Source organism: Phoca vitulina, unplaced genomic scaffold (genome assembly GCF_004348235.1).
Source record: "Phoca vitulina isolate PV1807 unplaced genomic scaffold, GSC_HSeal_1.0 scaffold59, whole genome shotgun sequence".
In the NCBI taxonomy this organism is placed as follows: Eukaryota; Metazoa; Chordata; class Mammalia; order Carnivora; family Phocidae; genus Phoca; species Phoca vitulina.
The window spans coordinates 6,635,056-6,660,899 of record NW_022589762.1 but is presented as its reverse complement, the minus strand read 5'-3'; the positions used below and the strand labels follow the sequence as shown (position 1 = coordinate 6,660,899).

General features: G+C 47.5%; 1 protein-coding gene across 1 annotated transcript in view; it reads left to right on the top strand.

Moving 5' to 3' along the window:
• Positions 1 to 25,844, top strand: part of LOC116623526 (anoctamin-2) — a 127,660-nt gene that overhangs the window by 43,288 nt on the left and 58,528 nt on the right. Inside the window, exons 2-3 of the mRNA XM_032390748.1 lie at positions 7,584 to 7,658; positions 18,971 to 19,166. Coding sequence (XP_032246639.1) covers positions 7,584 to 7,658; positions 18,971 to 19,166 — 271 coding nt within the window. The remainder of the gene's footprint in view (positions 1 to 7,583; positions 7,659 to 18,970; positions 19,167 to 25,844) is intronic.

Sequence of the window (25,844 nt, the reverse complement as noted above, 5' to 3'; positions counted from 1 at the left end):
CCCTGTCCCTAATAGTCTTTCTCTATTTCTAGACTCTCTAGATGGCTCTGGGCCTTACTTCTGGGCAGGTCCACAGGGCTTAGCCCAAGAGGCTGTGTGTGCTTGGGCTGTGGGGACCAAGACCAATCTGGGGGCCATCAGGCTCAGTGTGGAAGGAGGGACATGCACTCCAAAGCTGGCCTCACTCTTCTGGACAGGCCATGAAGGCTTCCTGGAGGAAGAGCTATGTTAGGAGAGAGAACTAAAGAGAGAAAAGTTGGTAAAGTTAGTGGGATCTCTGTTCCTAGAGGAGATGTTTTTGAGAGTTCTTGAGGGCTCACCCAACAGATGGAGCACTGAGCAGCCGTGAGTGAAGGCAGAGTGGCATCAGAATGGCAGAACGAGGCCACACAGGAGGGTTGTGTAGCTTTGGAACAGGAAGAGTGGTCCCTGGGGCTGTGCTGTCGGAAGCATTGCCCAAAGTGAACTGGGGTTTCTTTGTTACTTTGACAAGGAAACTTTGCCTAATGTGTTCCAGCCAGAGCCAAGGTCCCTGGTGGACCCAGCCATCATAATGATGGTAATGATATTAGGTAACAAGTACTGGGTTCGAACTGGGTGCCAGGCACTGACCCAGGCCGATTCCCATGTGTTACCTCATTTCATCTTCACAGAAGCTGCCTTGCACAGCTGCAGTATTTTCAGTCTCATGTTTAGGGATGCGGGAATTGAGGTGTAGAGAAGCCGGTCACATAGTAAGTGTGCAAGCTGGGAATCAGACCCGGGCGGCTGCCTCCAGACTCACCTGCTTTGAACAATTCTTGGGGACACCACTGGCTCTCCCAACCAGGCTGGTGGGAGGCCCAGCTCTAGCAAGGAAGAAGCAAAGGGGGACGAGAAGGAAGATAAATGAGCAAAGAAGGTTTTTTTTTCTTTTTCTTTTCAAATGCAACTTTATGGCCCCATCTTACAGATTGCCGACCCCCAGCTCTGGGCCTTGCTATCTTTTTCCTCGTTATTTTATTCAGTGTTATTTATCTAGAGGGCTCCAGAAATTCCCAACAGAATGCCTATCAGTTTCTGGCTTTCATTTATGTAGTGAAAGGGGACTGAATCCCATCTCTGCCTCTAACACACACAGTCTGTGAGTGGCAGAATCTAGCATGTGGGCTGCGTCGACTGTGAATCTCAGCTGAAACTGGGCTGAGGTGTCCCCCTCACAGTGATGCACCAATGGGTCAGCTGATGAAAGTGAATAAAGCTCCTTAACCCTGAGACCTGCAGCCACACAGGACCAGGCTGTCACCCCTCCTGTCCTAGAGCCTGGGTGTCCCTGGGTTTTCTTGGGTCCTCACCTCTGACAGTGCCCCAAGTCACTCCAGTGGAAAAGTATCTTGCACTTCTTCTCATCGCCCCTCTCTGCCTAGTGTTTCACCCCTTTTCAACCCACCATCCTCCATGTCTCCCATGTATTCATGTCTTCCGCAACCAGCTGTGTCAGATCCTGGTACATCAGAGGCATTGAGCTCAGGGACCCCAGGAGTGGCACTTGGTCAACTTTGAGAGCTTGCACTCTTGACAATGACACTGGAATAAATTGCTACTTGACCCTTATTCAGACACAGTTGAACCTGGACTAAGACTTTTCTTTAGAGTTCCACCTAACCCCCATTGTCAGTCAATCTCTCAATCCTACTCTTGCATGGGGCCCCTGCCTGGGCCAGCTCCTGTCGGTCATGACATTTACCCAGTCCTCGTCTACCCAAGTCCTTGGAAATAGGTAGTTTCCCCAGATGATTTCCCTCAGAAACCCCTTCCAAGCACTGCCAACCCTCCACATCCTCAGTTCTCCATGGTATTGCCCCTGACCAGAGTGGGGGTTTGGATTCAGTCACCACCATGTCGAGAGAAGACCTCCATCTATTGTGATGGTTGGATCCCTTGTCTCAGGAAATCAAGGCAAAGTGTCCCTAAAGGTGGGGCTGAGGGAGGGACTGTCAGTCTTTCTCCCACCTAGCATCAGCCTCACTGAAGTGTCGAGGCCATGCCCTCCTTGCCTCCTTGCACAGAGAGGGACCCAGGTCAGGCTGGTTAGGTGTGTCCACGAACCTGATGGGAGACACACTGATTGCGCAAACATTTCTTCAGCTCACACTATGTACCTGCTGCTGTGTTTGAACACCAGGTACATACAGACAAATAAGACATGGCCTCTGCTCTCCTGGAGCTGGAAGTCCATGAGGAGGAGAGACAATGACATCAGCAGTTAGAGCAGAAGGTAATGAAACCGAAGATGCTCAGGGCCTGAACTGTGGCATCAACAGTAGCAAGGAAAGGAGGAGCAGATGAGGAGAAGGTTTATGGAGCTAAATTCTGTAGGACTTGGGGCAGCCTGAGGTGAGCGTGGGGGCGGGGGGGGGAATAGCCCAAGCAAATGCCTCAGGTTCAGGCTCTCTCTGCTCAAAGGGTCGTGGTTCAGTCCACTGAGTCAGGGGATATAAAAGAAGAAGAAGGTTTACGGAGCAAGATGATTCTTCTTCTGGGACATTTTGAGCTTGGGACATTCCATTGAGCCTGCACCCTTGAGTTCCCTCCCTAAAGCCCATAACTTCAGTCTAATTATGAGGAAAACTTCGGCTAAGCCTATACTAAGGAACATTCTATAAAATACTTGACCAGTACTCGTAAAAAAAAAAAAAGGTCATCAACAACAAGGAAGTCTGAGAAACCATCATAATCTACAGAAGCCTAAGGAGTAGGATGATTAATAATAATATGGCCTCTTGGATGGGACCCTGGAACAGAAAAAGGATATTAGGTAAAAATAAAGAAAATCCAAATAAAGTATAAAGTAGGTAATAATAATGTACAATATGGGTTCATTGGTTGTGAAAAATATACCCATATTAATAGGTTAATGGGGGAAACTGAGTATATATACCTAGACTCTCTGTACCATCTTTGAAGCTTTTCTGTAAATCTAAAGATCTTCTAAAAGAAAAAGTTTATTTAAAGAAAAGAAAGAAAGTAGAGGAAGAAATTCTCATACGTTACTGGTGCAAATGCAGAATGGCATGGTCATTTTGGAAAACGGTCTGACAGTTGCTTAGAAAATCAAACATAGAGTTACCCTATGACTTAGCAATTCCACAACTTGATATTTCACTAAGTGAAATGAAAACCAGCGCTCACACCGAAAGCAGTACGTGAAGACTTATAATGGCTTTATTCGTAATTGCAAGAAACTGGAAACAGCCCAGACATCTCTCGGTAAATGAACAATGGCATGTCCATACAATGAAATGCTACTTAGCAATGAGAAGGAACAAGCCCCTGAGAATGCCACATGGATGAATCTCAACTGTGTTGTGATAAATGAAGGAAGTCAGACTCAAAAGGCTCCACACTGTCTAAGTTTACTTACATGGCATTCTGGGAAAGGCAAAACTGAAGGCACATGTGGCAGGTCATGCTAGGAGCTGGAGATCGGGGGGACGGACTCCAAAGAGACATGGGGGGGGGGTGGAATACTGAGTGAATTGGAATTGTTCCTTGTCCTGATTGTGGTTGTGGCTACACGACACTGTATGTTCTTCACCGCTCCAAGAACTGCACGCTAATAAGTTGAATTTTGCTATATGCAAATTGTACCTTGATTAAAAATGGAAAAACAACTCAGGGATGATTGGCCACTTTTCAAAACTGCTCTCCACGGGATTTGTTTAAATAGTATCCTCACCTGCTGTACTTTCACTGCTCCCATTTCCAACTGCTCAGTTTGCCAAAAGGGCACTTTGGTGGTGGTACATGAATATCACTGTGCTGTTTGCTATTTGGAGACTTGGAAGTGGGAGCCGCAGTCCAGGGACAAAGACCCAAGACAGCAGAGACAAAGAAACACAGATGACAGCTAGGCTTGTATCTTAACAATGGGGACATTAGCTAAGTGCTTCCTAATCACCTGCTTTTGATATAATCGTGAAACTGATGAGATCTTACTTTTGTACGGCGCCTTATAGCTTACAAAGCTCTCATAGCCATTCACTCATGATCCACACAATGCCTCTGTCACTTAGGTGAGACAAGTGTTGTCACCTCCAGTGTTAAAAGGAGACGGAGTGGGGTGCCTGGGTAGTTCTGTCCATTGAGCATCTGACTCTTGGTTTCAGCTCAGGTCATGATCTCAGGGTCATGGGTTCGAACCCCACATTGGGCTCTGCACTCAGAGCAGAGTCTGCTTGAGATTCTTCCTTTCCTTCTCCGTCTGCCCACCCCCCCCAACTTGTGTGTGCACTTGCTCTCTCTCAGATAAATAAATAAAATCTTTTTAAAAAAGGAGAGGGAGGTACTGAGAGTTCTCACTTAGCTCTGTGTGCAGGTGCACTGGTTTGGCCCTCTCCATAGGTTGGTAATCCATATAAGACACATGGTAATTTGATGTGGTATTACTATCTTATGTATTTTACAAATAAGAAAATAATTACTTTATAGATGATGAAACTGAGGTTCTAGGAATTTTCCGAGGTCACTTGATTAGTAAGTATTAGAGGCAAGAGTTAAAATCAGATGTTCAGCTTCCAAGCCTACTTCTCTTTCTTTTATCCCATATGCTGGCAATAGGACTTTCCTGCATAGTGTATTTAAATTAATGGCATTTTGCCATGAATTTTCACCTCTTTAATGTGCCAGTGAGTGGAGAGTTTTCGTTAGCTTCCACCATCAGAGCTGGTTATTATACAGAAAGTGTGCTTTACTCACTGTCATCTTTACTAGTAACTTTGGGGGCTTGGAAGCAGTCTGCAATCTTTGTGTTTCTCTCAGCCCTTGTGTTTGGATAGTATCTGAATGTGTGAGAACTGTGTGTTTGTTGGAAGCTGTGACTTCCAGAAAAACAAAAAACAAAAAACCCAAAAAACCAAAAAACCTCATCAGGGTAAGCATGAGAGGGAAGCTGAATTTTCAACAAACACCAGAACATCTACATCAGAATGAGTCTTTTTCTCTCAGATAGCTGCTTTGAGAGGATATCCAATTCAGTTGCTTTTTAGTTGTCTCAATTTTATTCAAAATAGTAACACCATGTGCCTTACCGGGATTAGCTCTGGAAATCCTTTTCTTTGATTCCTTGGTGGTCTCTGAGCTCCTTCTGGGCAGGGCTGAGCCTTCTCCCCTCTGTGTCCTCAGGGATCCAGAGCTTGGCCCTCCAGGGTGTTCAGACTGTGTCTCTTGAGTGGAACTGAACCAGAACTCATTCTCCAGGACAGAGCTATCACTGCAGGGTGGAGGCTGGTCCACAGACACCTTATCCCCCTTGACCTCTGGCCTGAAGAACGTGGACGGCGACCATGCAGGAAGCCTTAGCCCAAACTATCTCAGATGCCTGACTTTGCCCATGGGTTTGTTAGTCATTCTGTGTAATCGTACTTCTTTCTTTGAGCCCACTTCATCTTGGCCATATTTCCTGCTTCCCTTTCTGTCATTTCTTCCAGGACTGTCCAGCTCTGCCCTGGGGGCCACTCCAAGCCTCATCTCACCCTCACTGACTGGTTTTTCTCGTCCCTTCCCTCATGCCATGGACTGAACATAGGTTTTTCCACCCCTCCTTGCCCTGCTCCTCACTCAGAAGCCCCAGTGGGGATGAACTGGTAATGAATGGAACCTCTAACTGGATTTTTCCTGGATCACCACTGATATTTCAGAGCACCCCTGATTTGCTAGCCTTTAAGGCAGAACCTCTCATCTCTAGGCCAGAGAGCAGGAAAAGAGAGAATCATCAAAACCTTCCCTGTACTGAGGGAGCCTCAGGAAGAGCCTGCCGTGCTCTGCCATATTTCCATCCAGAATCCCTATTGAGTGTTATCATCCACCACTCAGCCTCAGTTTTCCTCATCAAAATCTTAGAGGAAAATATCACCAGTGTGAGTTAAACTAAGAATGAACACTGACGGAGATAAGTAAAAGAATGCTCTTCCCTCTTAACGTTGGCTTAACTTAAAATATGAACGAGCCTTATTCCAGGCCTAATAGAAATAAGTTTATATGCTCCCACCTATTCAGAATGGTTGCAATCTATAGTTACCTATTCTCACTATGTGATGGAAAGTCTGCTGGTCTCGGAGTCTAGAGCCTGAATTCTATCACGCTGTCCATGAAAGCTGAGTATCGCTTGCTTATGTCATCTGGGAATGACAGTGCTAATCACTGAGTGGCTTCCACCCTAACACTCACTTGCACCCCCATTATTGAGCCAGCTCAGCCCTATGCTCAGTTCCAGCGTGCAGTGAGAAAGACACATCCTTCCTTTCTCAAGTTGCCCACAGGCTCACTCTCCAGATAACCCTCCCTCTCAAAGAGCAAGTGATTTCTGAAGCTTTTTGGTGCAGGTGTCCCTTCTGTCTCATTAGACTGTGAGCCCCCCAGAGCAGTGATCATATCCACTTTCTTCTGTTTCCCCGCCATGCCTGGCCCCAAGGTCTGCAAGTGGTGGGCACCCACTGGCTTTTAGAAAGAAGTCTTTCAAGCCAGGAGGGCTCTTAGCCTACAGTACAAGCTCTCAAAGGCTAGATGGCACTGTTGCTAGAGCCAAATCAGGTGTGTTGGGAAAGAAGGGGGAGGTGGGAAGAGAAACCAGAGCAGGAGGCCCTGGACTGTTGACTTGCTGAGTTTGACCAGACTTGTTACAGAGATGCGTGAGGACTCCTGCCAGCTTTGCTTCAATAGGTCTTCACCACAACCATGGTAACAGACAGGACACTGCACCAATTCTAACTTTATAGAAAAGCAGCTCAGAGAAATCAAGTGCCCGGGCTCAAGTTAAATGGCAGCTAATGAGCAAGGATTTCTGCCATCTGTGCCTTGTTGGCATTGCCCTGCCAGGGTGAAGCCCCTGGAGTTTGCCCAAGGAGGACTGTGGTTGGTGGCATGGCTGTTCCAGGACAGTGGCTTGGGTGAACTGGACCCAGTCTGAGCAGAAAAGGTAGAGTTTGCAGACCTCTGCCTCAAAATGTTTACTTTTGTGACCAGGGGAGAATATAGTCATTTTGGAGGAAACAAATGATAACACATACAGGTTCTTTGAAGAACGGCAATTGTAGGTAATTTGTACACTCACTAGGATCTAAGGTGAATGGTTGATGTTTCATTTAAAGAATGAATTATTTTGAGATGCTGCTCTGTGGTTGGGTTCTATCTGTCATTTGTCCATTGCTTCATTATGTTTACAAGTTTCTCATTAAAATGAAACAAAGCAAATAAGACCATCCCGTGCAATAGGCAGGATGAGTGTCATGACTGTGCCCTTTTAACAGATGAAGAAATAGAGGGTCAGAAATGATCACATGGCTGATCACTGAAACTTCAGCTCAGTATGAGGCCAGAATCAAATCTTGTCCTCTTTGGAAAAACCATAGTTGTTCCAGGCTATGCAGAAATCACAAAATCAGGTGGGCTGTTGTGGATATGAAGAGTAAGGCATCAGAGACTAGGAAAATACCTATTCAGAGTAATGAATGATTAAATATATGCAAATATGTGCAAATTTGAGAGTAAATCGATATATCTGTTGTTTGTGCCGTCTGATTGTTTGTATTCTCCTGTTTCCCCAGGATGATGAAGATAAGCTGACCTGGAAAGATCGTTTCCCGGGTTACTTGGTGAACTTCGCCTCCATCTTGTTCATGGTAATTTTCTTGATGGAGCTCTTGCCTATGATTTATGCATGTGGATCCTGTAGAGCAAACGCTGTGGGTGTGTTATTCTAGCATGCTGTGGGGATAGTGAGGGGCTAGGAAAGATGAAGCCACAGTCCTGTCTAAACAGGGAGGATCTTACCTGATAGTGAGGCCTCTGTGGGTGTCAGCCACCTGAAGAGGGAAAGGTGATTCCCTCTGACCTGGGATGGGGGTCAGTGGCCTTGAATGGCTACAGAAGGGGGTTCTGTCTTTCCAGATAGAAGAGGGTAGGGAGGTTCTATCTCCCCAGCCCTGCGCACAGGGGTTTGAGGTCGGAACTTCCGGGGGTGGGCTGTGAGATGATGCCTTCCTTGTTGAGACAAACCAAGACCTTGGAAGAGGTAACCCAGGTAAGATGGCTGCAGAACTGTGGCGGCCTGTTCGGGCTGTGGGCTGGATCTCCCTGAGGGTTTGTGGAATAGAACAGAGCTTGGAAACCACAGAGGACAGCCAGCGTGGGCTCTGCGTGAGCCTGATTCTTTAGCTCCCCTATAGTTGCTGTTTTTATTTCCCTGTGTTCTCCCTTAGAGTTTGGAAGAGCCTTTTCAAAAGACCCACATGGGTCTCAGCTGTGTCAGGGAAGATGAGGAATGGGTCTGTGATTCATGTTCAAGTCAGATCAATAGAGTAGTAGCAGGACATTCTTGGGAGCCAGGATGGGTGAGACAACAGTGAGTGGAGCAAGAAGGCCCCAAGAAGGTGAAACTCAGAGGACTAAGCTTGGGTCCCTGAGACCCCTGCCCCCCCTTTATGGGTAGATGCCTCCTGATACCAAGGCTGGAACTTCTGTTTTACAAAAGAGTGCTATGTCCTTATAACATTTCTAAGCAGGACTACACATTAGTTGTAGGGTTGGGGGAGGATTGCTTATTCTGGGACTGAAATCATGATCATTTTCTGGACCTACTTACCAGCGTTATCCCCTGGCCCTGACCCGAGGTTATTATTGCTGTTGTGATCATTGAGAACAGGAGCCATGTCTTAGTCTCAGAGATTTAAAAAAAGAAGGAATCCTAGGCACCGTCTATTTCAGCATCTCATTTCACAGATGAAGGACAGAGGTGATGGGTGCCTTGCCAAAATTGAGAAGTCTGCATTTGTTACCTTCTCATTGCTTAACAAGAGCAAGGCATGGAGAATTTATTCAAGAATATGTGGTGAATCGCAATGTGTTAAGCTGGAATGATGTAAAGTTTAATTTAGGATTTCAAAGCCTCCCACAATGTGCATATTGTTGTCAAAGAGTTTATTCACTCATTCAAGAAATATTTAACTGGGGGTGCTTGGCTGGCTCAGTTACTGGAGTGTGTGACTCTTGATCTCGGGGTTCTGAGTTCAAGGCCCATGTTGGGTGCAGAGGTTACTTAATATAAAATCTTTTAAAAGAAATTTTAAAAATATATTTAATGGGTGCCAAGTATATGCTTGACAGTGTTCTTAGGCATTAGGGATAGAGTAGAAAATAAAATAATCTCTCTAAGGAGTTCAAAGATAGCAAATACGCATATAAATAAGGAAACTGATAAATAAAATAGACTTCTATCTCCAGTAGCGGTAGGTTAGGATATTTGTAGCATCCCATCTTGCTGAAAATAAGAAATATTGGGTGAATATATTTTTCATTCTTCTTAAAGCCTTGAGGGCTAATAGGTTAGTAAAGAATACTAGGCTATTCCTAATACAGATCCATCTAAGGGAAATGGAACCAAGGAGACAAATACCTGGGCATTAATATTGCTTTTGCCTTGGGGCGCCTGGGTGGCTCAGTCGTTAAGCGGCTGCCTTCGGCTCAGGTTATGATCCCAGGGTCCTGGATAGAGCCCCACGTCGGGCTCCCTGCTCAGTGGGGAGCCTGCTTCTCCCTCTTCCTCTGCCACTCCCCTTGCTTGTGCTTGCTCTCTCCCTCACTCTCTCTCTCTCTTGCTGTCAAATAAATAAATAAATAAATAAAATCTTTAAAAAAAATACTGCTTTTGCCTTGAGGACATTTTCCCATCTAGGCAAACTTGGGCTTTGGTTTTTGGTGGTTTTATGGGGCAAAGAAGATAGAAATGGGGTGTGGCTGGCCCAAAGTGGAGATGCTAACAGGAAATTCTCACCAAGTTACATTGGAACTCCACAAAGAGCTACACTCTCAGAATAGAGGTGAAGCAGCGCTAAATCCACCCCCTCCCCACTTACGGGACAGCAGAGAACATTGTTCTGGCTCTAAGTAGAACAGGGAGGAACAGGGAAACAAAACCCTGTCCCTGAGCAGTGGCCATGGACGATCCCCATCGTGGGCTTCCAGCCCAGTTTGTCACTTGAGAGGACGGGGGAAGCTCGGGCTGGGACCTTGGCCAGGGCAAGTCGTGCTTCCGGGTGCCCAGCAGAAGCAAGCACACGCTCTCTTTGTGGGATGGCAGATCTACACCAGGCCTCGAAAAATCCCCCCAAAGAATTTTTCAAGGGCAAAGAAGAGAATGCAGTTAAAAATAATCAATTAGACAAGAAGCTAAAGTGCAATGAAAGAGAACCAGTGCGGGGAGATGGCAAAGACTAAAGATACTGGAAATATCAGTCACAGGTTAAAACGTCCAGTTTGAAAATTTCTACAAAAAATAAACTATCTTAAAGATTTTATTTATTTATTTGTCAGAGAGCGAGAGGGAAAGAGAGAGAGAGACCACACAAGCAGGGGGAGCGGCAGGCAGAGGGAGAAGCAGGCTGTCCATCGAGCAGGGAGCCTGATGCAGGTCTCTATCCCAGGACCCTGGGATCATGACCTGAGCCGAAGGCAGACACTTAACTGACTGAGCCACCCAGGTGCCCCCAAAATAAGAAACTATTTTAAAAATGACCTAAAGATTTGAGAACCAGCCAATAAATCTTCTAGAAATGAATATATATCAATGAATGTGAATATATAATATATAATAATATATATGATATGAATATATAAATATACATATACGTAATATTGTATATATATACACACACATACAATAGGGATGGATTTAACAACAAATTAGACATAGTTGAAGAGATGATTTGTGAACTGCAGTTCAGGTTAGAAAAAATTATCCATAATGTAGCACAGGGAGGCAAAAGGTTGAAAATTCAAAAGAGAAATTAATAGAGTGAAAGGATTTCACATGTATTTAATTGCACTACCAGAAAAAGAGGTGAGAATAGTAATGAATGAAATACACTGACTGGTGGTCTCCTAGTCAGCTAGTTCTGCTAACAGAATTCCAATTCAGAGATTGAAGAATCCCAGTGAAATTCAAGCAGGAAAAATAAAAAGAACTCTATCTCTGTGAAATCATAGAATATATGAGACACCAGAAAAATCTCAAATGCAGTTAGAAATCAAAAGACAAATTACCTTTAATGAAGAGACTGATCGGCCATTGATTTCGCATAGCGGTTGGAGTCAGAATACAGTGACGTGTTTATCTTCATGTGCCAAAAAGAAAACAATTGCTAACCTGGAATTCTATACCCAAGAAAAATGTAGTATAGAAGTATTAGTATAAAATACAGATATTTATAGCCAAACAAAAGCTGAGGGTTTGCAACCAACTGAATCTTTCACTAAAGGAAATCCTAAGAATGTACTTCAGATATGATCCCGTATGGAAAACCATAGTTTTAAGAAGGAATGAAGAACAAAGTGGTAAATATGTGGGAAAACCTATGTGATCTTTGCTGTAAACAATGATGATGCTGTCTCGTAGGGTTAAGGCAGTGGGGTGCCTGGCTGGCTCAGTCAGTAGAGCATAGGACTCTTGATCTTGGGATTGTGCGTTTGAGCCCCACACTGGGTGTGGAGCCTACTTAAAATAAAAAAAAAATTAAAAAATAAGGCAGAAGTACAGTGTACACATTAATAATAGCATATAAGTTGGATGGGCAGTAATGAAACAATAACATTGTAAGGTCTTTATATTTCCTCCCTGACAATTTATACGGAAGCACAAAAGCTAAGAGTAGTCAAGACACTGTTGGGGCACCGGGGTATTTCACTCAGTTATGCATCCAACTCTTGATTTCAGCTCAGGTCATGATCTCAGGGTTCTGGGATTGGGACGCATCAGGCTCTGCGCTCAGCGAGGAGTCTCCTTGAGGATTCTCTCTCCCCTTCTCCCCCCACCCCTTCTATCTCAAATAAATAAATAAATAAATCTTAAAAAAAAAAAAAAAAGTATAGTAAAGACACTCCTGAAGAGGGATAAAGAGGGCTAAGGTGCTCTACCAAATGGAAACTTAATTTAAAATAGTAATAAGTATGACAGTGTGATATTATTGCAGGAATATAATTAGACCAGTGAAACAAAACTGAAGGCCAAGAATCAGATCCATGCAAGTGGCACTGCATATACTTGAGGAAAATTAAGAATTGCATCCAGGAGGACTCTAAGGTTCTCATCCTGAGTAATGAAAAGCTGGAGTTCTCCCTTCCTGGGATAGGAAGGAATTCTGGAGTTGCCTTCATGATGGATATAAACTTGCAGCTCAGAGGAGACCTAGACAGATGGTACTGGTGGTATTTAAAACCATGAGATTGTATGAGATCACAGGGGTTTGAGGGCAGATAGAAGAAAGTCCAAGAGTTGAGTTCCAAGACGCTGCCATGTTGAAGTTTGGGAGCATGAGGAGGACCCAAAACACGAGATCAAAAGGAAAGCCGGGGGAGCATGTGGAGTCCTGGAAGCCAAGAAAGTATTGCAAGGGGAGGGCAATCAGTTATGTCAGATGCCAGCGATAGCTCAGGCGAGGAGAGGACTGGAAACAGAAGCTTGTCTACTATCTGAGAGAGGAACTGGCATCATCTGCATCACTCTCAGCAACAAATAGGTGACCACGTCACCACTGACAAATACAGGCATACCTTTATTTCATTGTGCTTCATTTTACTGCAGTTTGCAGGTATTGCATTTTTTACAAATTGAAGGTTTGTGGTAACCCTGCATTGAGCAAATCTGTTGGTGCCATTTTTCCAAGGGGTTTGCTTACTTCTTGCCTCTGTGTCATAGTTTGGCAATTTTTTTTTTAAGATTTATTTATTTATTTGAGAGAGAGAGCATGCACACGAGTGAGCATATGAGCAGGGGAGGGGCAGAGGGAGAGGAAGAGAATCTCAAGGAGACTCCTGCTGAGCAGGGAGCCTAACCCGGGGCTTGATCCCATGACCCTGAGATCATGACCTGAGCCGAAACCAAGAGTCAGATGCTTAACCGACTGAGCCACCCAGGCACCCTTAGCTTGGCAATTCTTACATTATTTCAAACTTTTTCATTATTTTTACATTTGTTATGGTGATCTGTGATCAGTGATTACAACTGACTGAAAGGTCAGATGGTGGTGATTAGCAGTTTTTAGCAATAAGGTATTTTTAATTAAGGTATGTACTTTTTTTAAGACAATGCACACTTAACAGACTACAGTATAGTGTAAACATAACTTTTATATGTGCTTTAAGACCACAAAATTCATTTGACTTTCTTCATTATGATATTCGCTTTATTGTGGTGGTCTGGAACTGAACCCGCAATACTCTTGAGGTCTGCCTGTACTGAAAACTGGCTCAGTTGTGGGTCATCTGCCCAAAATTCCAGTTTTTTTTTTAAATTCCATGGAGACCTCCTAACTAGACTGGAGGGTGCAGAAATTTTTTTGTGTTGTTTAGAAATATTATGTGATTATTTCTTTGTTCATCTTCCCTTTCCTAACCCCACCCACCTCCATATCTTGATACGAAGGGGAGATTCCGTATCAGAACCAAGAACTAATTACTGTATCTCACTGTGCCGGGGGTCCCCCACCTCTAGTCAGCCAGCACTGAGCACTGAACTGGTTGAGCAGGAGCTGGAAAGAGAGTGGTAGGGATGGGTTGGAACCTCTTTAAAAATCACCCCTTTATGGGCACCTGGGTGGCTCAGTGGGTTAAGTGTCTGCCTTTGGCTCAGGTCATGATTCCAGGGTCCTGGGATCGAGCCTTACATAGGGCTTCCTGCTCAGTGGGGAGCCTGTTTCTCCCTCTCCTCCTCCCCCCTGCTTGTGTTCTCTCTCTCTCTGTGTCAAATAAATAAATAAAATCTTAAAAAAAAAAAAAAAAAAGATCACCCCTTTTCAGTCAGGTGCTCTTAGGTTGACTGAGGTAAGGATTAATAGCACTCCATCTTACTTTCAAAAGTATTATAGGTTGGACAATAAATTATATAGTCTCCTATTAGATTTTTAAAGATCGTTATTTTGTGCTAACTCTTCCTCATTTTTTTTCATTGTAAAAAACGCCTCAGTCTTGTAAAGAGAAGGGCTTGGCACTGCCCTAGAATAAGGTTTGGAGTGGGAGATAAAGGGTCATGGTGGTGTTTATAAAGAAGTGGGATTTGCTGGGAGGATGGGTTAGCCTGGTGGTGGGTATTGAGGAGGGCACGTTCTGCATGGAGCACTGGGTGTTATGCACAAACAATGAATCATGGAACACTAAATCTAAAACTAATGATGTAATGTATGGGGATTAACATAACAATAAAAAAATTAAAAAAAAAAAAAAAAAAGAAGTGGGATTTGCTTATAGAATTAGGGTAAGCCAAAGGCACTTACTGCAACACACATGAGTACTGAATATCCTTCCCTCTTCCACCCCCTGTGACTAGGTCTTGGCAGAAGATGCTGAGGTCATGGCCATGGGGAGGGTTTTAGGGATGCCACTCTGCCAGATCAGCTGGGGATATTTTTCATGGGCTGGTGAGAACAAAACAATGGCCCAGTGCTGTGTTCCTCTTCCCTGTGACAGAGGCCGGCATGGACAATGGTGAATTTTCTCTTTCTTTTCCAACCCAATGTCTTGAGCTATAGTTTCTTTCCTTTTTTTTTTTTTTTTTTTTAGAGATTTATGTATTTCTTTGAGAGCGAATGACAGAGAGAGAGAGAGTGAGCAGGGTGGGTGGGGGCAGAGGGAGAGAGAAAATCCCAAGCAGAGTCCCCGCTGAGCGTGGAGCTCAACACGGGGCTCGATCCCACAACCCTGGGATCAGGACCTGAGCTGAAATCAAGAGTTGGACGCTCAACCAACTGAGCCACCCAATCGCCCCTTTCTTTCCTTTTTGAATTATACTTGCTTCATTTTCTTTTTATGTGGGAGGAGATTATCAAAAGCAGTGTCCTTGCTCTAAGCTAGGTGCCTGAGCTTCCCTCCCACATGCCCAAGACAGTCATTTACTTCTACTTGTGAATTGGGAACCAGCCATCAGAAACCCTCCTCCTTCACCTGGCTTGTTGCAAGGGCCTCCTAATTGTGCCCCCACAGATTATAGGCCAACTCATCTTTTTAAAATCTAGATCAAATCATGTCACTTCTCTGCTCAAAACTCTCTTAAGGCTCTGCATCTCATGAGCTAGAAGCCAGCATGCTCATGCTACATCCTTGTCTGTACATCCTTGTACATCCTTGTCCTACATCCTCCTCTCCTCCCCCACCTCCCCCCTTCTTTCTCCCTTAGCCACCCTCTGCCCAAAAGCCCCTTCCCTCAGACTTCCCCTTGAGAGCCTTGCTACAATGTCCCCTCCTCACCTACGCCTTTCCTGACCACCCTGTTGTAAACTGCAACCTATCCCTATACTCCTGTTTTGCTTTATTTGTTTCTATAGTATTTATCACACCAGATATACTATATGTTTGATGTTATTTGGTAGTTGGTTGTCTGTCTTTCCCCACTGGAAGATCAGTGGCACGAGGGTAGGCGGTCCTGTGTGATTTGTTCACTGCTGTATCCCTGCCACTTAGCATGGTGACTGGCACATAGAGGGCACTCAAGACATATCTTAGAAATGGCTGAATGAGAAAATAAGTTAATTAATAAGTTGCCAGGGACAACTTATTATGTCAATGATGAAGTCGTTAGTGTGTGTATGCTCTAAAATGGAGCTACTGATTCCATGCCCTGCTTTAGACTGGGTACGCTCCCACTGGTTCAGCCCAGGTTGCTTCTGACTTGTCCACTTCTGCTTGCTTTTTTAAAATTCCGTTTTCCCCAAGCCTTTATCATAGGAAACTGACCCAAAACTATTTCCGTGGGATTTTCTCTAATCCCTCCACTCTCTGCTCAGAGCATAGGAAGCACATGAGCTGAGCCTGTACTCTGCCCAGCTGCTACGAGGCTCATCCTTGTATATGTGCAATGATTTTCTCAACTTTGATTCAGAATGCAAGACTTGGAGGGTGGGGACAAGACCCGTTCTCCTTCCTGTCTCTCATAGCGTTGAATAGGACTCTGGACTCCATAGCCTGGCTTTCGTTACAGTTTGGCTATGTCCATGAGTAAAGCTACAGGAGCAGAACACCAAAAGCAATGGGGAGTATGCTAATGTTCCCATGTTCTTGGGAGCTAGATTCCTAGAGCTAGGGACCAGCAAGTCTTTACCAAGCAGGTTCCACAGCGAGGCACCGCTGTGAAATGGCATGAGGCACAGAATGCTGTACAAGACCAGTCCCCACTTTTGGCCTATTTGGGGGGAGACTGATCACAAACATGAAATATACCCAGCGTATGTTTGTTGAATTTAATAAGCAAAATCAACATTGCAGCTAGAGTGGTAAAAACAGTGCTGGATTTAGTACTAGAGGACCTGCGTTCTAATGTCAGGATGGGATTGTAGGTGTGGGAGCCACAGAGCAGGGCTCAGATCCTGGACGGTCAGTACATCACATCCACAAAAGGCATATTTTATGCTATTGTTATAAGGATTAGTGCTCGTGAAGATGGGCATTGAATAACAAAATTGAGAGAGCACAGGTGGTTTAGGTCATGATGATGTTACCACCGCTAGGATCCCAGCTTTGCCAGGAACTGCCCAGACCCTGGACCCATCACATTGCTGCTTCTCAGGCCTCAGTTTCCTTATATATGAGATTAGAGGCTGGATGTGGATGATCCCTGAAGGCTGAAATCCTTTATCTCCTACCAGAATCCCAGAGACTATGGTTGTAGTCCATGCCTTGTGACCTTGAGCAAATCACTGCACTTTCCATGCCCGTTTCCTCATCTGCAAGGTCACGTGATGGGGCTGGTGTTCTCCAGGCTCTTCCAGCTTGACTACTGTGATCCTTGAGGGGCTTGTGGGAGCCACTGAAGGACAGGTCAGAGCCTGGTTTCTATAGTGGCATGGGAAATCAGGGGTTGAGAAGTTAGGATGGCACAGAACAGTAGCAGAGGCCTGGGGAGGGGTGCTTTGGAGGACGGGAGGGTGGGAAAAGGGGCTTTCTTAAAAGAGCAGTGCCTCTAGAACTTGAATGGGAATCTTGTTCCAGGGCAGATTCTGAGCCAGTGCGTCTGGAGCTGTGCTTGAGACCCTGCATGTTCCCCAAGCTCCCGGCTGATACAGCAGGTCCACAGACCACACTCTGGGTAACAATGAAGAGTTTTCTTCCTTCCCCAGTTGAGCGGCTGGGCCTCTTGGATAAGAATAGAAGCTGATCTCCTCCCCACTCATTCCTCCATGCTCCACCCCCAAGACCCCAAAGCCAAGGATGTTTTTGCCATTGTTGTTTTCCCCCAGACCTACCCCCAAATGCACACACAATCACTCTTTGATGCCCTGGCCTCCTCCCTACCCCCCCATGAATACTGCCATCACCAGCCTTCACTGCAAAAGTGATTTTGGGGGAAAAGAATCTCACACCACGTTTTCCAGGCCCTTACTGTCTGGCAGTGACAATCCCAGAGGAATGGGAAGTGAAAATGTCTACATTGTTGGAGAGCGGTGAGGTCATGTCCATGTTTTCCAACTTACATGGTCATCGTTCCTCCCTAGTACTGGAGGCCGGGGCATCTGCTGTGCCCACCCCCACCCTGCATCAGAAGAAGGGTCTCCCATACAGTGTCTTTCCCATCTAACCTCTCGTCCACCCTGACACCCCTCTACGCAGAAAACATCGCCATCCTGCCTGCCTTAGGGAAGCCTTCTTTTTCACACGGTGGCCCAGAGGGCAAATACCTAATATTTGTAAGGCACACAGGGATAAACAGCTAAGGTTGTATCCCCAGGCAGCCCCCTGCAAGGTCTGACAACATGCATACCTGACTCCTCTGCAACCCATTCCCCATTTGCGCACCAGTGTCCTACCCACTGCATGCAAAGCATTGCCTGAGCCAGAGCCCCCTCCCCTCCTCTGCTCCCCTCCCCTTCTTTCTAGGGAGGGAACACATAGTCCAGGACAGTTTGTAGTTTCAGAGGGAACCTTTTCTCCCCATGTTTGTGTGTAGCTCTCCACAGCCAGTGCCAGCCCCCCATCCCCTGACCCAGGGGGAATACTACCTGAACAGCTTCCTCTGCGGAAAGAATTCTAAGAAAGAAGACTTTGCTTGGCTGAAACAAATTAGAATTTTGCTCTGAGCAGGTTATGCACCCAGAAGTTCCATCTCCTCCCTCTGCCCTCTCTGAGAGCTTACTCAGAGCACTTTCTTCCCCTAACATCCTCGTGCTTCACGGAAACAGGCCTTCCTGGGCTGTGATGGGGGACGAGAGGGGCTGGTCTGGGAGAGTGATTTATTATTCTTAAGTTCTAGAAGGAGGAAGTAGGGGACCCTTAGAGGTCCAGTGACTGGTAAACTTTCCTTTCAACGAAACAGCCAGAAATTTTGGCACCAAATGAGAATTCCGAGTCCTCCATTATAGTTGCCTGGTAGAGAAATCTTAGAGTGATATTTTGTTCACCCTGAGGATCGAGAGTCTACAAATCTCACTCCTGGTTTCTCTCCCTTGATTCTCCTTTGGGCAGCCTTCCCGCACCCAGCGCCTGAAGCTCTAACTCACCACTTCTCAGCTCAGATGCCTTCGGTGGCTCCCTGTTTCCCTTCACTGAGAGCCCAGTTTATTCCCATTATTCCACCTGATCCGCTTGCTCGTCTGTACTCAGTCCCTTCACTGAGCACGCAATACCTTCTCCATTATTACTCCCCGTGGCTTAATAAGAGTTCAGTCCCCTAGTGAAGGAAATCATGTCACGTGTGCTGTGCACACCTCAGTGTCCTGCATTTTCATTCTTAGGGTTTTGTGTGTGTTGTCGACCATTTGGCTTCTGATAAAAATGGAAGACGCTCTCTCATGGACAGTGCACCTGTCCTCAGGATTGGCACACAAGTTCAGAGGGTGTGCACGAGTGGACTCCAGATCCATAGTTCCTGATGTAGCGAGTAGGACAGTTGGCTGAGCAAGTAATAGCTGCTCAGTACTTGTCTGCTGAGCTCTGACTCTCCCTGTTTCCCAAACAGATTGCCCTGACGTTCTCCATTGTCTTTGGGGTCATTGTGTACCGCATCACGACCGCTGCGGCCCTGTCTCTCAACAAGTCCACGCGCTCCAATGTCCGGGTGACAGTGACAGCGACAGCAGTCATCATCAACCTCGTGGTCATCCTCATCCTGGACGAGATCTACGGCGCGGTGGCCGAGTGGCTCACCAAAATCGGTACTGTGTCACCAAGTCCCATACCTTCCCTAGGCCCCCTTGAACACGCTCAGTTCAACGTGCGCAAGGTTTTTGGTGGTGGTGACCGAAAATGAAGAAAAGGAACAGGGACAAAATGCCTTAGACAGTGCATTTTAATTGGAGAAATGAGGCGGTACGGTGGTTCTGTACTCGCAGGGCCTGCTAAGGGCCTCCCCTCAGGCAGAAATCCTCCCTAGAACATTCTCCATCAGTTGTCTTCCAGCCCAAGTTGATGAACTCCCTCACTGTCCCCTAAGATGCATCCCCGGGGTCTTTTCCTTTTAGCCTAACCTAGAGGCAAGACAGGTTCAACACTTCCTGTTACAAATTGTGGAGTTTTAGCCCTCCTCACTTTCCCAGGAATGTTTACAGAGTCGAGAAAGCTCTTGATACTTGAACCCTGGGAGGGTCTTATCTATCCCCATATTGCCGAGCCCCCAGAAAATCCACACATTCCCCACGCACTGAGCAGACTTCAAAGGGGCATATCAGACTTCCCAAGCTTCAAGCCAGTGAGAAAAATGTGGTGGCCTCAGTATTCAGACGTGTCATTTGAGCAGCAACCTGCTGTTGCCGGAGCGCCACTTTTTGGCATTTGTGCTTATTAGGTGGGGGAGGGCTGAGAGCTGAGACCCTTTCCCCATGGTACTTACCCTGGGTGGCCTGGATGCGTGCACCTCTTTCCCTGGTTGAATCTGGGCACTAGGACTGTCAGCCTCTCACTAACCTCAGGAAAGTTGAATTAATGATATGATATCTTTAATTCACTGACCAGTTAGAAGCTAGACACTTGATAGGATAACCCCATCTTCAAGCGAGCCTTCCCTAGAGGATCAGAAAATTCCAGAAAGGTTTCACTAATTCCAGTCAAAGGGATTCTTTCAGTGCATTTCCCTGGCCTGGACTCTACTTACAGTGGGCCTTGACTTTTGGTTTCTATGTGGGTATAGGCAAGGTGCCATCTAGAGTGGAGGCTCTACTCCCTTTAGGCGTGTGCACGTTTATAAATGTTATCTGTGTCTCTTCATAAGTTTCTTGAGAAAAGTCAGCAGAGGATGTTGCTTCAGTGTGTTTAGTGGTATGTGGCATTCTATGGAAGCACTTAAGGGGAGCCTCCAACACTCCCGGGGGCTCAGGGGAGGCTCCTGAGACAAGGATTGGTCACAGATAAGTGATATTCACACAGGCAGGTATAGAGGGAGGAGGGAGCGAGCAGGAGGACAAGAGGTTCCTGGCAGAGGGAACAGAATGAGAGGGAGAGATCAGATCCCTCAGGGGCAGGAAAGGCACGTGGAGGACTACACGTGGGCTGGGCTTGGACGATGACAACGGGTAGAATTTTGGTGCCGGGGAGGAGCCGAGAGCTCCGCCTATGGAAGAAGGAAAACACAAAGCGTGTCCAGGATGCGAGAAGAGCCCAGCGTGGCAGTTCCTTTTGGGTCCGAGGCATGTCCAGGGCACAGTGGAGGGGGGAGCTGGACCCAGAGCATTAACTGAGAGCTGATTTTTCAGTGGAAGACCTTGGATGCCAGGCTGAGAACTCTGCTTATTTTCATAGACAAGGAGAAAGTGTTTGCTGGAGCTCAAAGGGTCATCCAATAAAAAGTACCCATCTTTCTGGCCTGATCTCTGAACCGGCTGAGAAGTAAGGCAAAGGCAGATGTAGGCAAAAGCCAAGATTTCACTTTTAAAGCTAAGAAAGGCTACATGGGAGGAAGCAGCTTAACAGGAGAGGCAGATAGGCTTCCCAGTACCAGATGACAGACAGACTCCCCTGCCAGCAGTGGAGGACAGGGAAGCCTGGGAAGTGTTAGGACATGGGGTGGGGAGGCCCAGAAGAACACCTGCTTCCTGCAGCTCTTGGCTTCCCGGAGGAAGGGTAGAGGAAGAGGGTAGATGAGGAATGCCAGTGTCATCTTCCAGACGAACCAATGAGATAAGCTTCTGTGCCCAAGAAGGGAAATGAGTGAGGCAGGGGAGAAAAGGCAGGGCTTGACGACTAAGCCCTCTCCCTTCACATCAGGGAGACATCAGGAGAGGAAGGAAACGTTCCCCATCCCCCGCAAGTGCTCTGACCTCACACCACTGAGGAGGTTTTGAAGAGGGTGACGCGATTGGAGCTGTATGTTTGCAAAACTGTCCCAGCAGGGACATAGGATGCCCCCGAGAAGAGAGAGGCGGGAAGGCCTATTGCAAAGGAGATTATTGAGTGTGTGGGCAGGAAGGAAGGAAGGAAGAGAGGAGCAGGAAACCAGCGATGGTGCAGAAACATCTCCCTGCCACTCATCTGCATTACTTTATGTCACTTGTCTTCCACAACTCTAGAGAGTGCGAGGCCTAGAAGCTGGTGTGGCCCACAGTCCAAACCTCATTAACAAGTATTTACCTCCTGTGTACAAGGCTGGGCAAATTCTCTTTGCATCGGGCCAGAAAACACTTTCCACACCGTGAAGCTACATCCACTGTTTCTAATAGCACTCCCTCCCTCACCCAAAAAGTTCAGGCTCCTCCTGGCTGTGAAACCAGTCTGTGCCCTGGAAAGGAGATGAAATTCTAGCAACTACAATTTGTTCTTTGTGATAGTGATACTCATAAAGCAGCTTTAGACTTAAGAGAATTCCATTATCCCAATTCATCCTCACAAAAACTGTGTGTGGTCAGCAAGGGAAGTATTATATCCTCATTTTACTAAGGTTCACACTCAGATTCTCCCTCTGAAATGCAGATACCTTTTGTGCGATGCTGATGTGAGTTTCTTACTGTCTGGATTGAAGTGATGTATTGGGTCTCTGTGCAGGAACCCACGTGGGCCTCCTCCCCAGATGGCTGCCCTTGTCTGCCCTACACTGGGTGTTCCCAGAGGGCTCAGAGAGGTGCTTTTGTATAATGGAAGGGCCACTGAATTCGGGAGCCTGGTGGAAGGAACCTTTGAGCTCTGGGCCTGGCTCCTTCTCCCTCCCATCCCCTGATGTGTGGCAGTGGGCAAACCAGGGAGCTTTTCTGGAATGAATTTTATTGATCCTTCCTTCATCATTTTCTTCCTTCCTGTCCACAGGTCGTCACCTCTGTGTGGGCTGTTGTCATAGCCTAAGGACTGTGCCCTTGTCTTTAGCCCCTTTCTCTGGGCCTCTAGCTTGGAAATCCCACGCAGTCAGTCTTTCTCAAACCTTCTCCCTGGGCTGGGGGAGGGGAGCACCACTCCCATCGGCCCCCACAGAGAGTTTCCTTTTGGTCTTGGATCAAATATAAACTAACATTTGAGGCTTTCAGCCGCCTTCTTCCCAGTGTCCTCCACCACCCTGGCGACCCACACCACTCACGGTCACCCCAGATCACCCTGTGTGTTCCCACCTCTGTGCTGTGCTTAGGCTGCTGGAAGTGCTCTAATAGCCCTCGGTGACCCTCCCTTTAAAGGACCTCGAGAAGCCTGCCTCCCCCATCCTTTTCTGGACACTCAGCCCTCAGGGAGTTTCCTCCCACCCACTTCTGAACTCCTCGGGTGCAGATCACGCGTTCACTCGTTCATCCCCCGGATGTGGAGTGCCCACTTTGTGCCAGGCACGATTCTGGGAGCACAGCCGTCGACAGGGAAGACATGGTCCTGCTCTCACTGTGCTTACGCTGTAATAAGGGAAAAATAGACAGTGAGTGGGAACATCTCCCAGAGGGTGAGAAAGCAAAATGGTCATGGGACCGTGGTGTGGGGTTGTGCGCTCTGGTCCGGTGGTCGGGAAAGGCCTGTTGAGGTGGTAACATGGTGGCTGAGCCTCGGGCGACAGGAAGGCACCAGCACACAGAGACCTGGGGGGAGGGCTCTAGGAAGAGGGGACACCACACCAGAGACTGGTGGCCCATAAACCAGCAGGTGCAAGTAAGCTTGGGGTGCATTATCTGCTCCTCTCACTGTCTTCTCTCATCGCTGGACTTGTCTGTGTGTTTACTAGTCTTAGAACAGACGAGGCTCTGCCAGGGTGAAAAATTAATCTTAAAATCTCAGGTGCATAACACGAAGTTGTTTATCTGACCTCACTCACGCTCCATGTCCTCGGTGGCAGGGCAGGGGGCTCGGGCTCACACAGCCATGGGAGGACCACACCGACGGAGGCCCCGCGGACGCCATGCCGGCTGTGAGCCGCTCCAGTCCAGGAGCGCCGTCCCTCCCTTCTGCTCACCAGCACGCTGGCTGGAAGCGGCCTGTGAGGACGCGGGAAAATGTGTAGAAGTGCGTGGACATTCCGTGAGTGGGAAAGGTCCCTGCTGCTGACTCCAACGGGCCGCAGAGTCCTGGAGGACAGCTGCTCGCTCTTACGTTTCTTTGTATCCCCTGCATGGGGCCTGCCTCACAGTAGATCTTAGCACAACTTTGTCGATGTAGTTATTGGCTAAATCCATCTCTGTCTTCATTTGTGCATTTGAAAATTTGTTTTCAAGGAATGCCCATAGGCTAGGCATCCTGCCAGCCACAGTGGGAGCTACAGTGAGCATTTATGCGTTCATTATTTCCTACTTACCAGAGGATTTGAAGGGATTTTGAGATGAAGAAGGTAAATGTGAAGTTGTCCTGATGGGACAGTGACTGAAAGACGCAACAAAGGCATCCGAAGACTTGACGCATCCTTAATGGCAGAGGGTGCGTGCGAACCCACTGACGGAGGTGGCCATGCACAGTGGGGGTGCCCAGCACCCCTGCAGGTAGAGGGGTGGCTGCAGAGTCCCCCAGGCCTCCCTGGGGACACAAAGCTGTGAATAATGCCACCTAATGGAATGAGGATTCTGCCAGGGTTAGGGGCTTCCTTTGCCATTCTCACGCTGGCTTTAATACCCATCTGGCTTCTTGCCTCAGATCTCCTGATTGATGAGGAGGCTGTGACGACCGCCTTGCTCACCAGGTGCAAACAGCTGGTGTAAACAACCCCAACAAGTTCCCAAGTGTTTCCTGCAAGGCCGGGTGGTGAATACCGATTTCTTGGGAGCATCCCCCAGCAGGCCCAGACATCAGGCCAATCTGAGGTCCATTCTTGCCACAAATATTTGTGACCAAAAAAACCCCAGAATTTGCTAAGAGTTGGCTCCGCCGTGGTAGATAAAGGCAGTGATTGTCTCCCTGGCTGCCATGTAACAATGGTCATGGGCTTGGGTGCAAGACACACTGTGATCTGGTGGCCACACAGCACTGGCAGGGCAGGGACTGAGCTGGAACCTGCGGTGGAGGGAAAAGTGAGTGAAGCCTGGGGCCTTGGTGGCCAAGGCCCTCTATATAAGGTGCGTAGCCTGGCTCAGCAGCATCAGTGATGAGTTTGTGAGGATCCCAGTGAATGGGTGGGACAGGGTGGTCTCCAGTGATCTGTTCATTCTTAAAGGGGTCTCAGATGGTGGTTCTAGGAAAGAGTCTGGCTCCAGGGATGGGAAACAAGCAATAGCTGTCCAGGACATTGGATTCCCAGGCAAATCAGACAGGGCTCAGATGTCCTGGGAGCCAGGGGATGAAGCAAGGTGACAAGGGTCACCAAGTAGACGAGCTCGAGGCATGCTTCGGTCCTACTCTGTTCAGCTGCCATCCCAGAATCCCACTCTCTGGGATAAACAGCGGAAATGTGTTTCTCCTACTCTGGAGGCTGGAAGTCTGAGGTCAAGATGCCTGCAGGGTTGGGGAAGGGTCCTCGCCCAGGCCACAGACTTCTGGCTGTGTCCTCCCCTGGCAGAGGGAGTAGGGGCCTCTCTGGAGCCTCTTTTATGAGGGTACTCATCTCACTCATATGGGCTCCACCCTCATGGCCTGAGCCCCTCCCAAAGGCACCACCTCCTAATACCATCACATTGGGGATTAGGTTTTCAACATGTGAATTTGGGGGGGACACAAACATGCAGACCATAGCAGCTTCCTCCTTGGGACACAGGCAGATACCAGGCCTTTGAGACAGCAAGCTTCTGAGCCCACACAGAGGGCGCAGAATGTCTGGTGCTCCTGAAAACCGCAGGGTCTTATGCTGACGGAGGTAGGCCTGGATCTGGCTTGGCCTGGAAGGGAAGCCTATCTGCACTCTAGTTGTGGGGAACTCTTCTAGCTGGAGGCAGGGTGGGGGAGGCAGGGCTCACAGCAGGCTTCAAGGCTGAATACCCTGGATGCCAGCCGCTTGCTTTTCTTGGGACCAGTCTCCATCTCTAGCTCTACCGCCTCTGCCTCTCCCTTCCAAAACTGTGTGTGTGCGCAGTGCTGGTTGTGTGGGGAGCTGGGCAGTTCACCCTTCACGCCCCCAGTTACGGGGTTGGGCTTCTTGTAGGTGCTCAGAGAATGGTGAGTGTGTCAAGTCAGAGTCTCCAGTTCTCCTGAAAGTGGCTGTGTTTGTGAGTTGTTTAAATATTGCCAATGTCCTGCAGCGTTGCCGCCCTGGGGCCACTGAGGTGGGGCCAGGAAGTGAATGAAAGGAGGGGTGGGATAAAGGACCTGGTGTTAATGGAGCATCCACCTCTGTGTACGGGGCACTGGTGGGCATTGGACATACATTATGCCACGGAATCTTCACCGTAGGGCCAGGAATTGGTCATTGCTTTCATTGCTCTTCTGGGAAGCCTGAGGAGGTTTAGAAACTTGACGCGTGAGCACATGGTTAGTGGTGTGTGTGTGTGTGTGTGTGTGCGCGCGTGCACACGCATGCA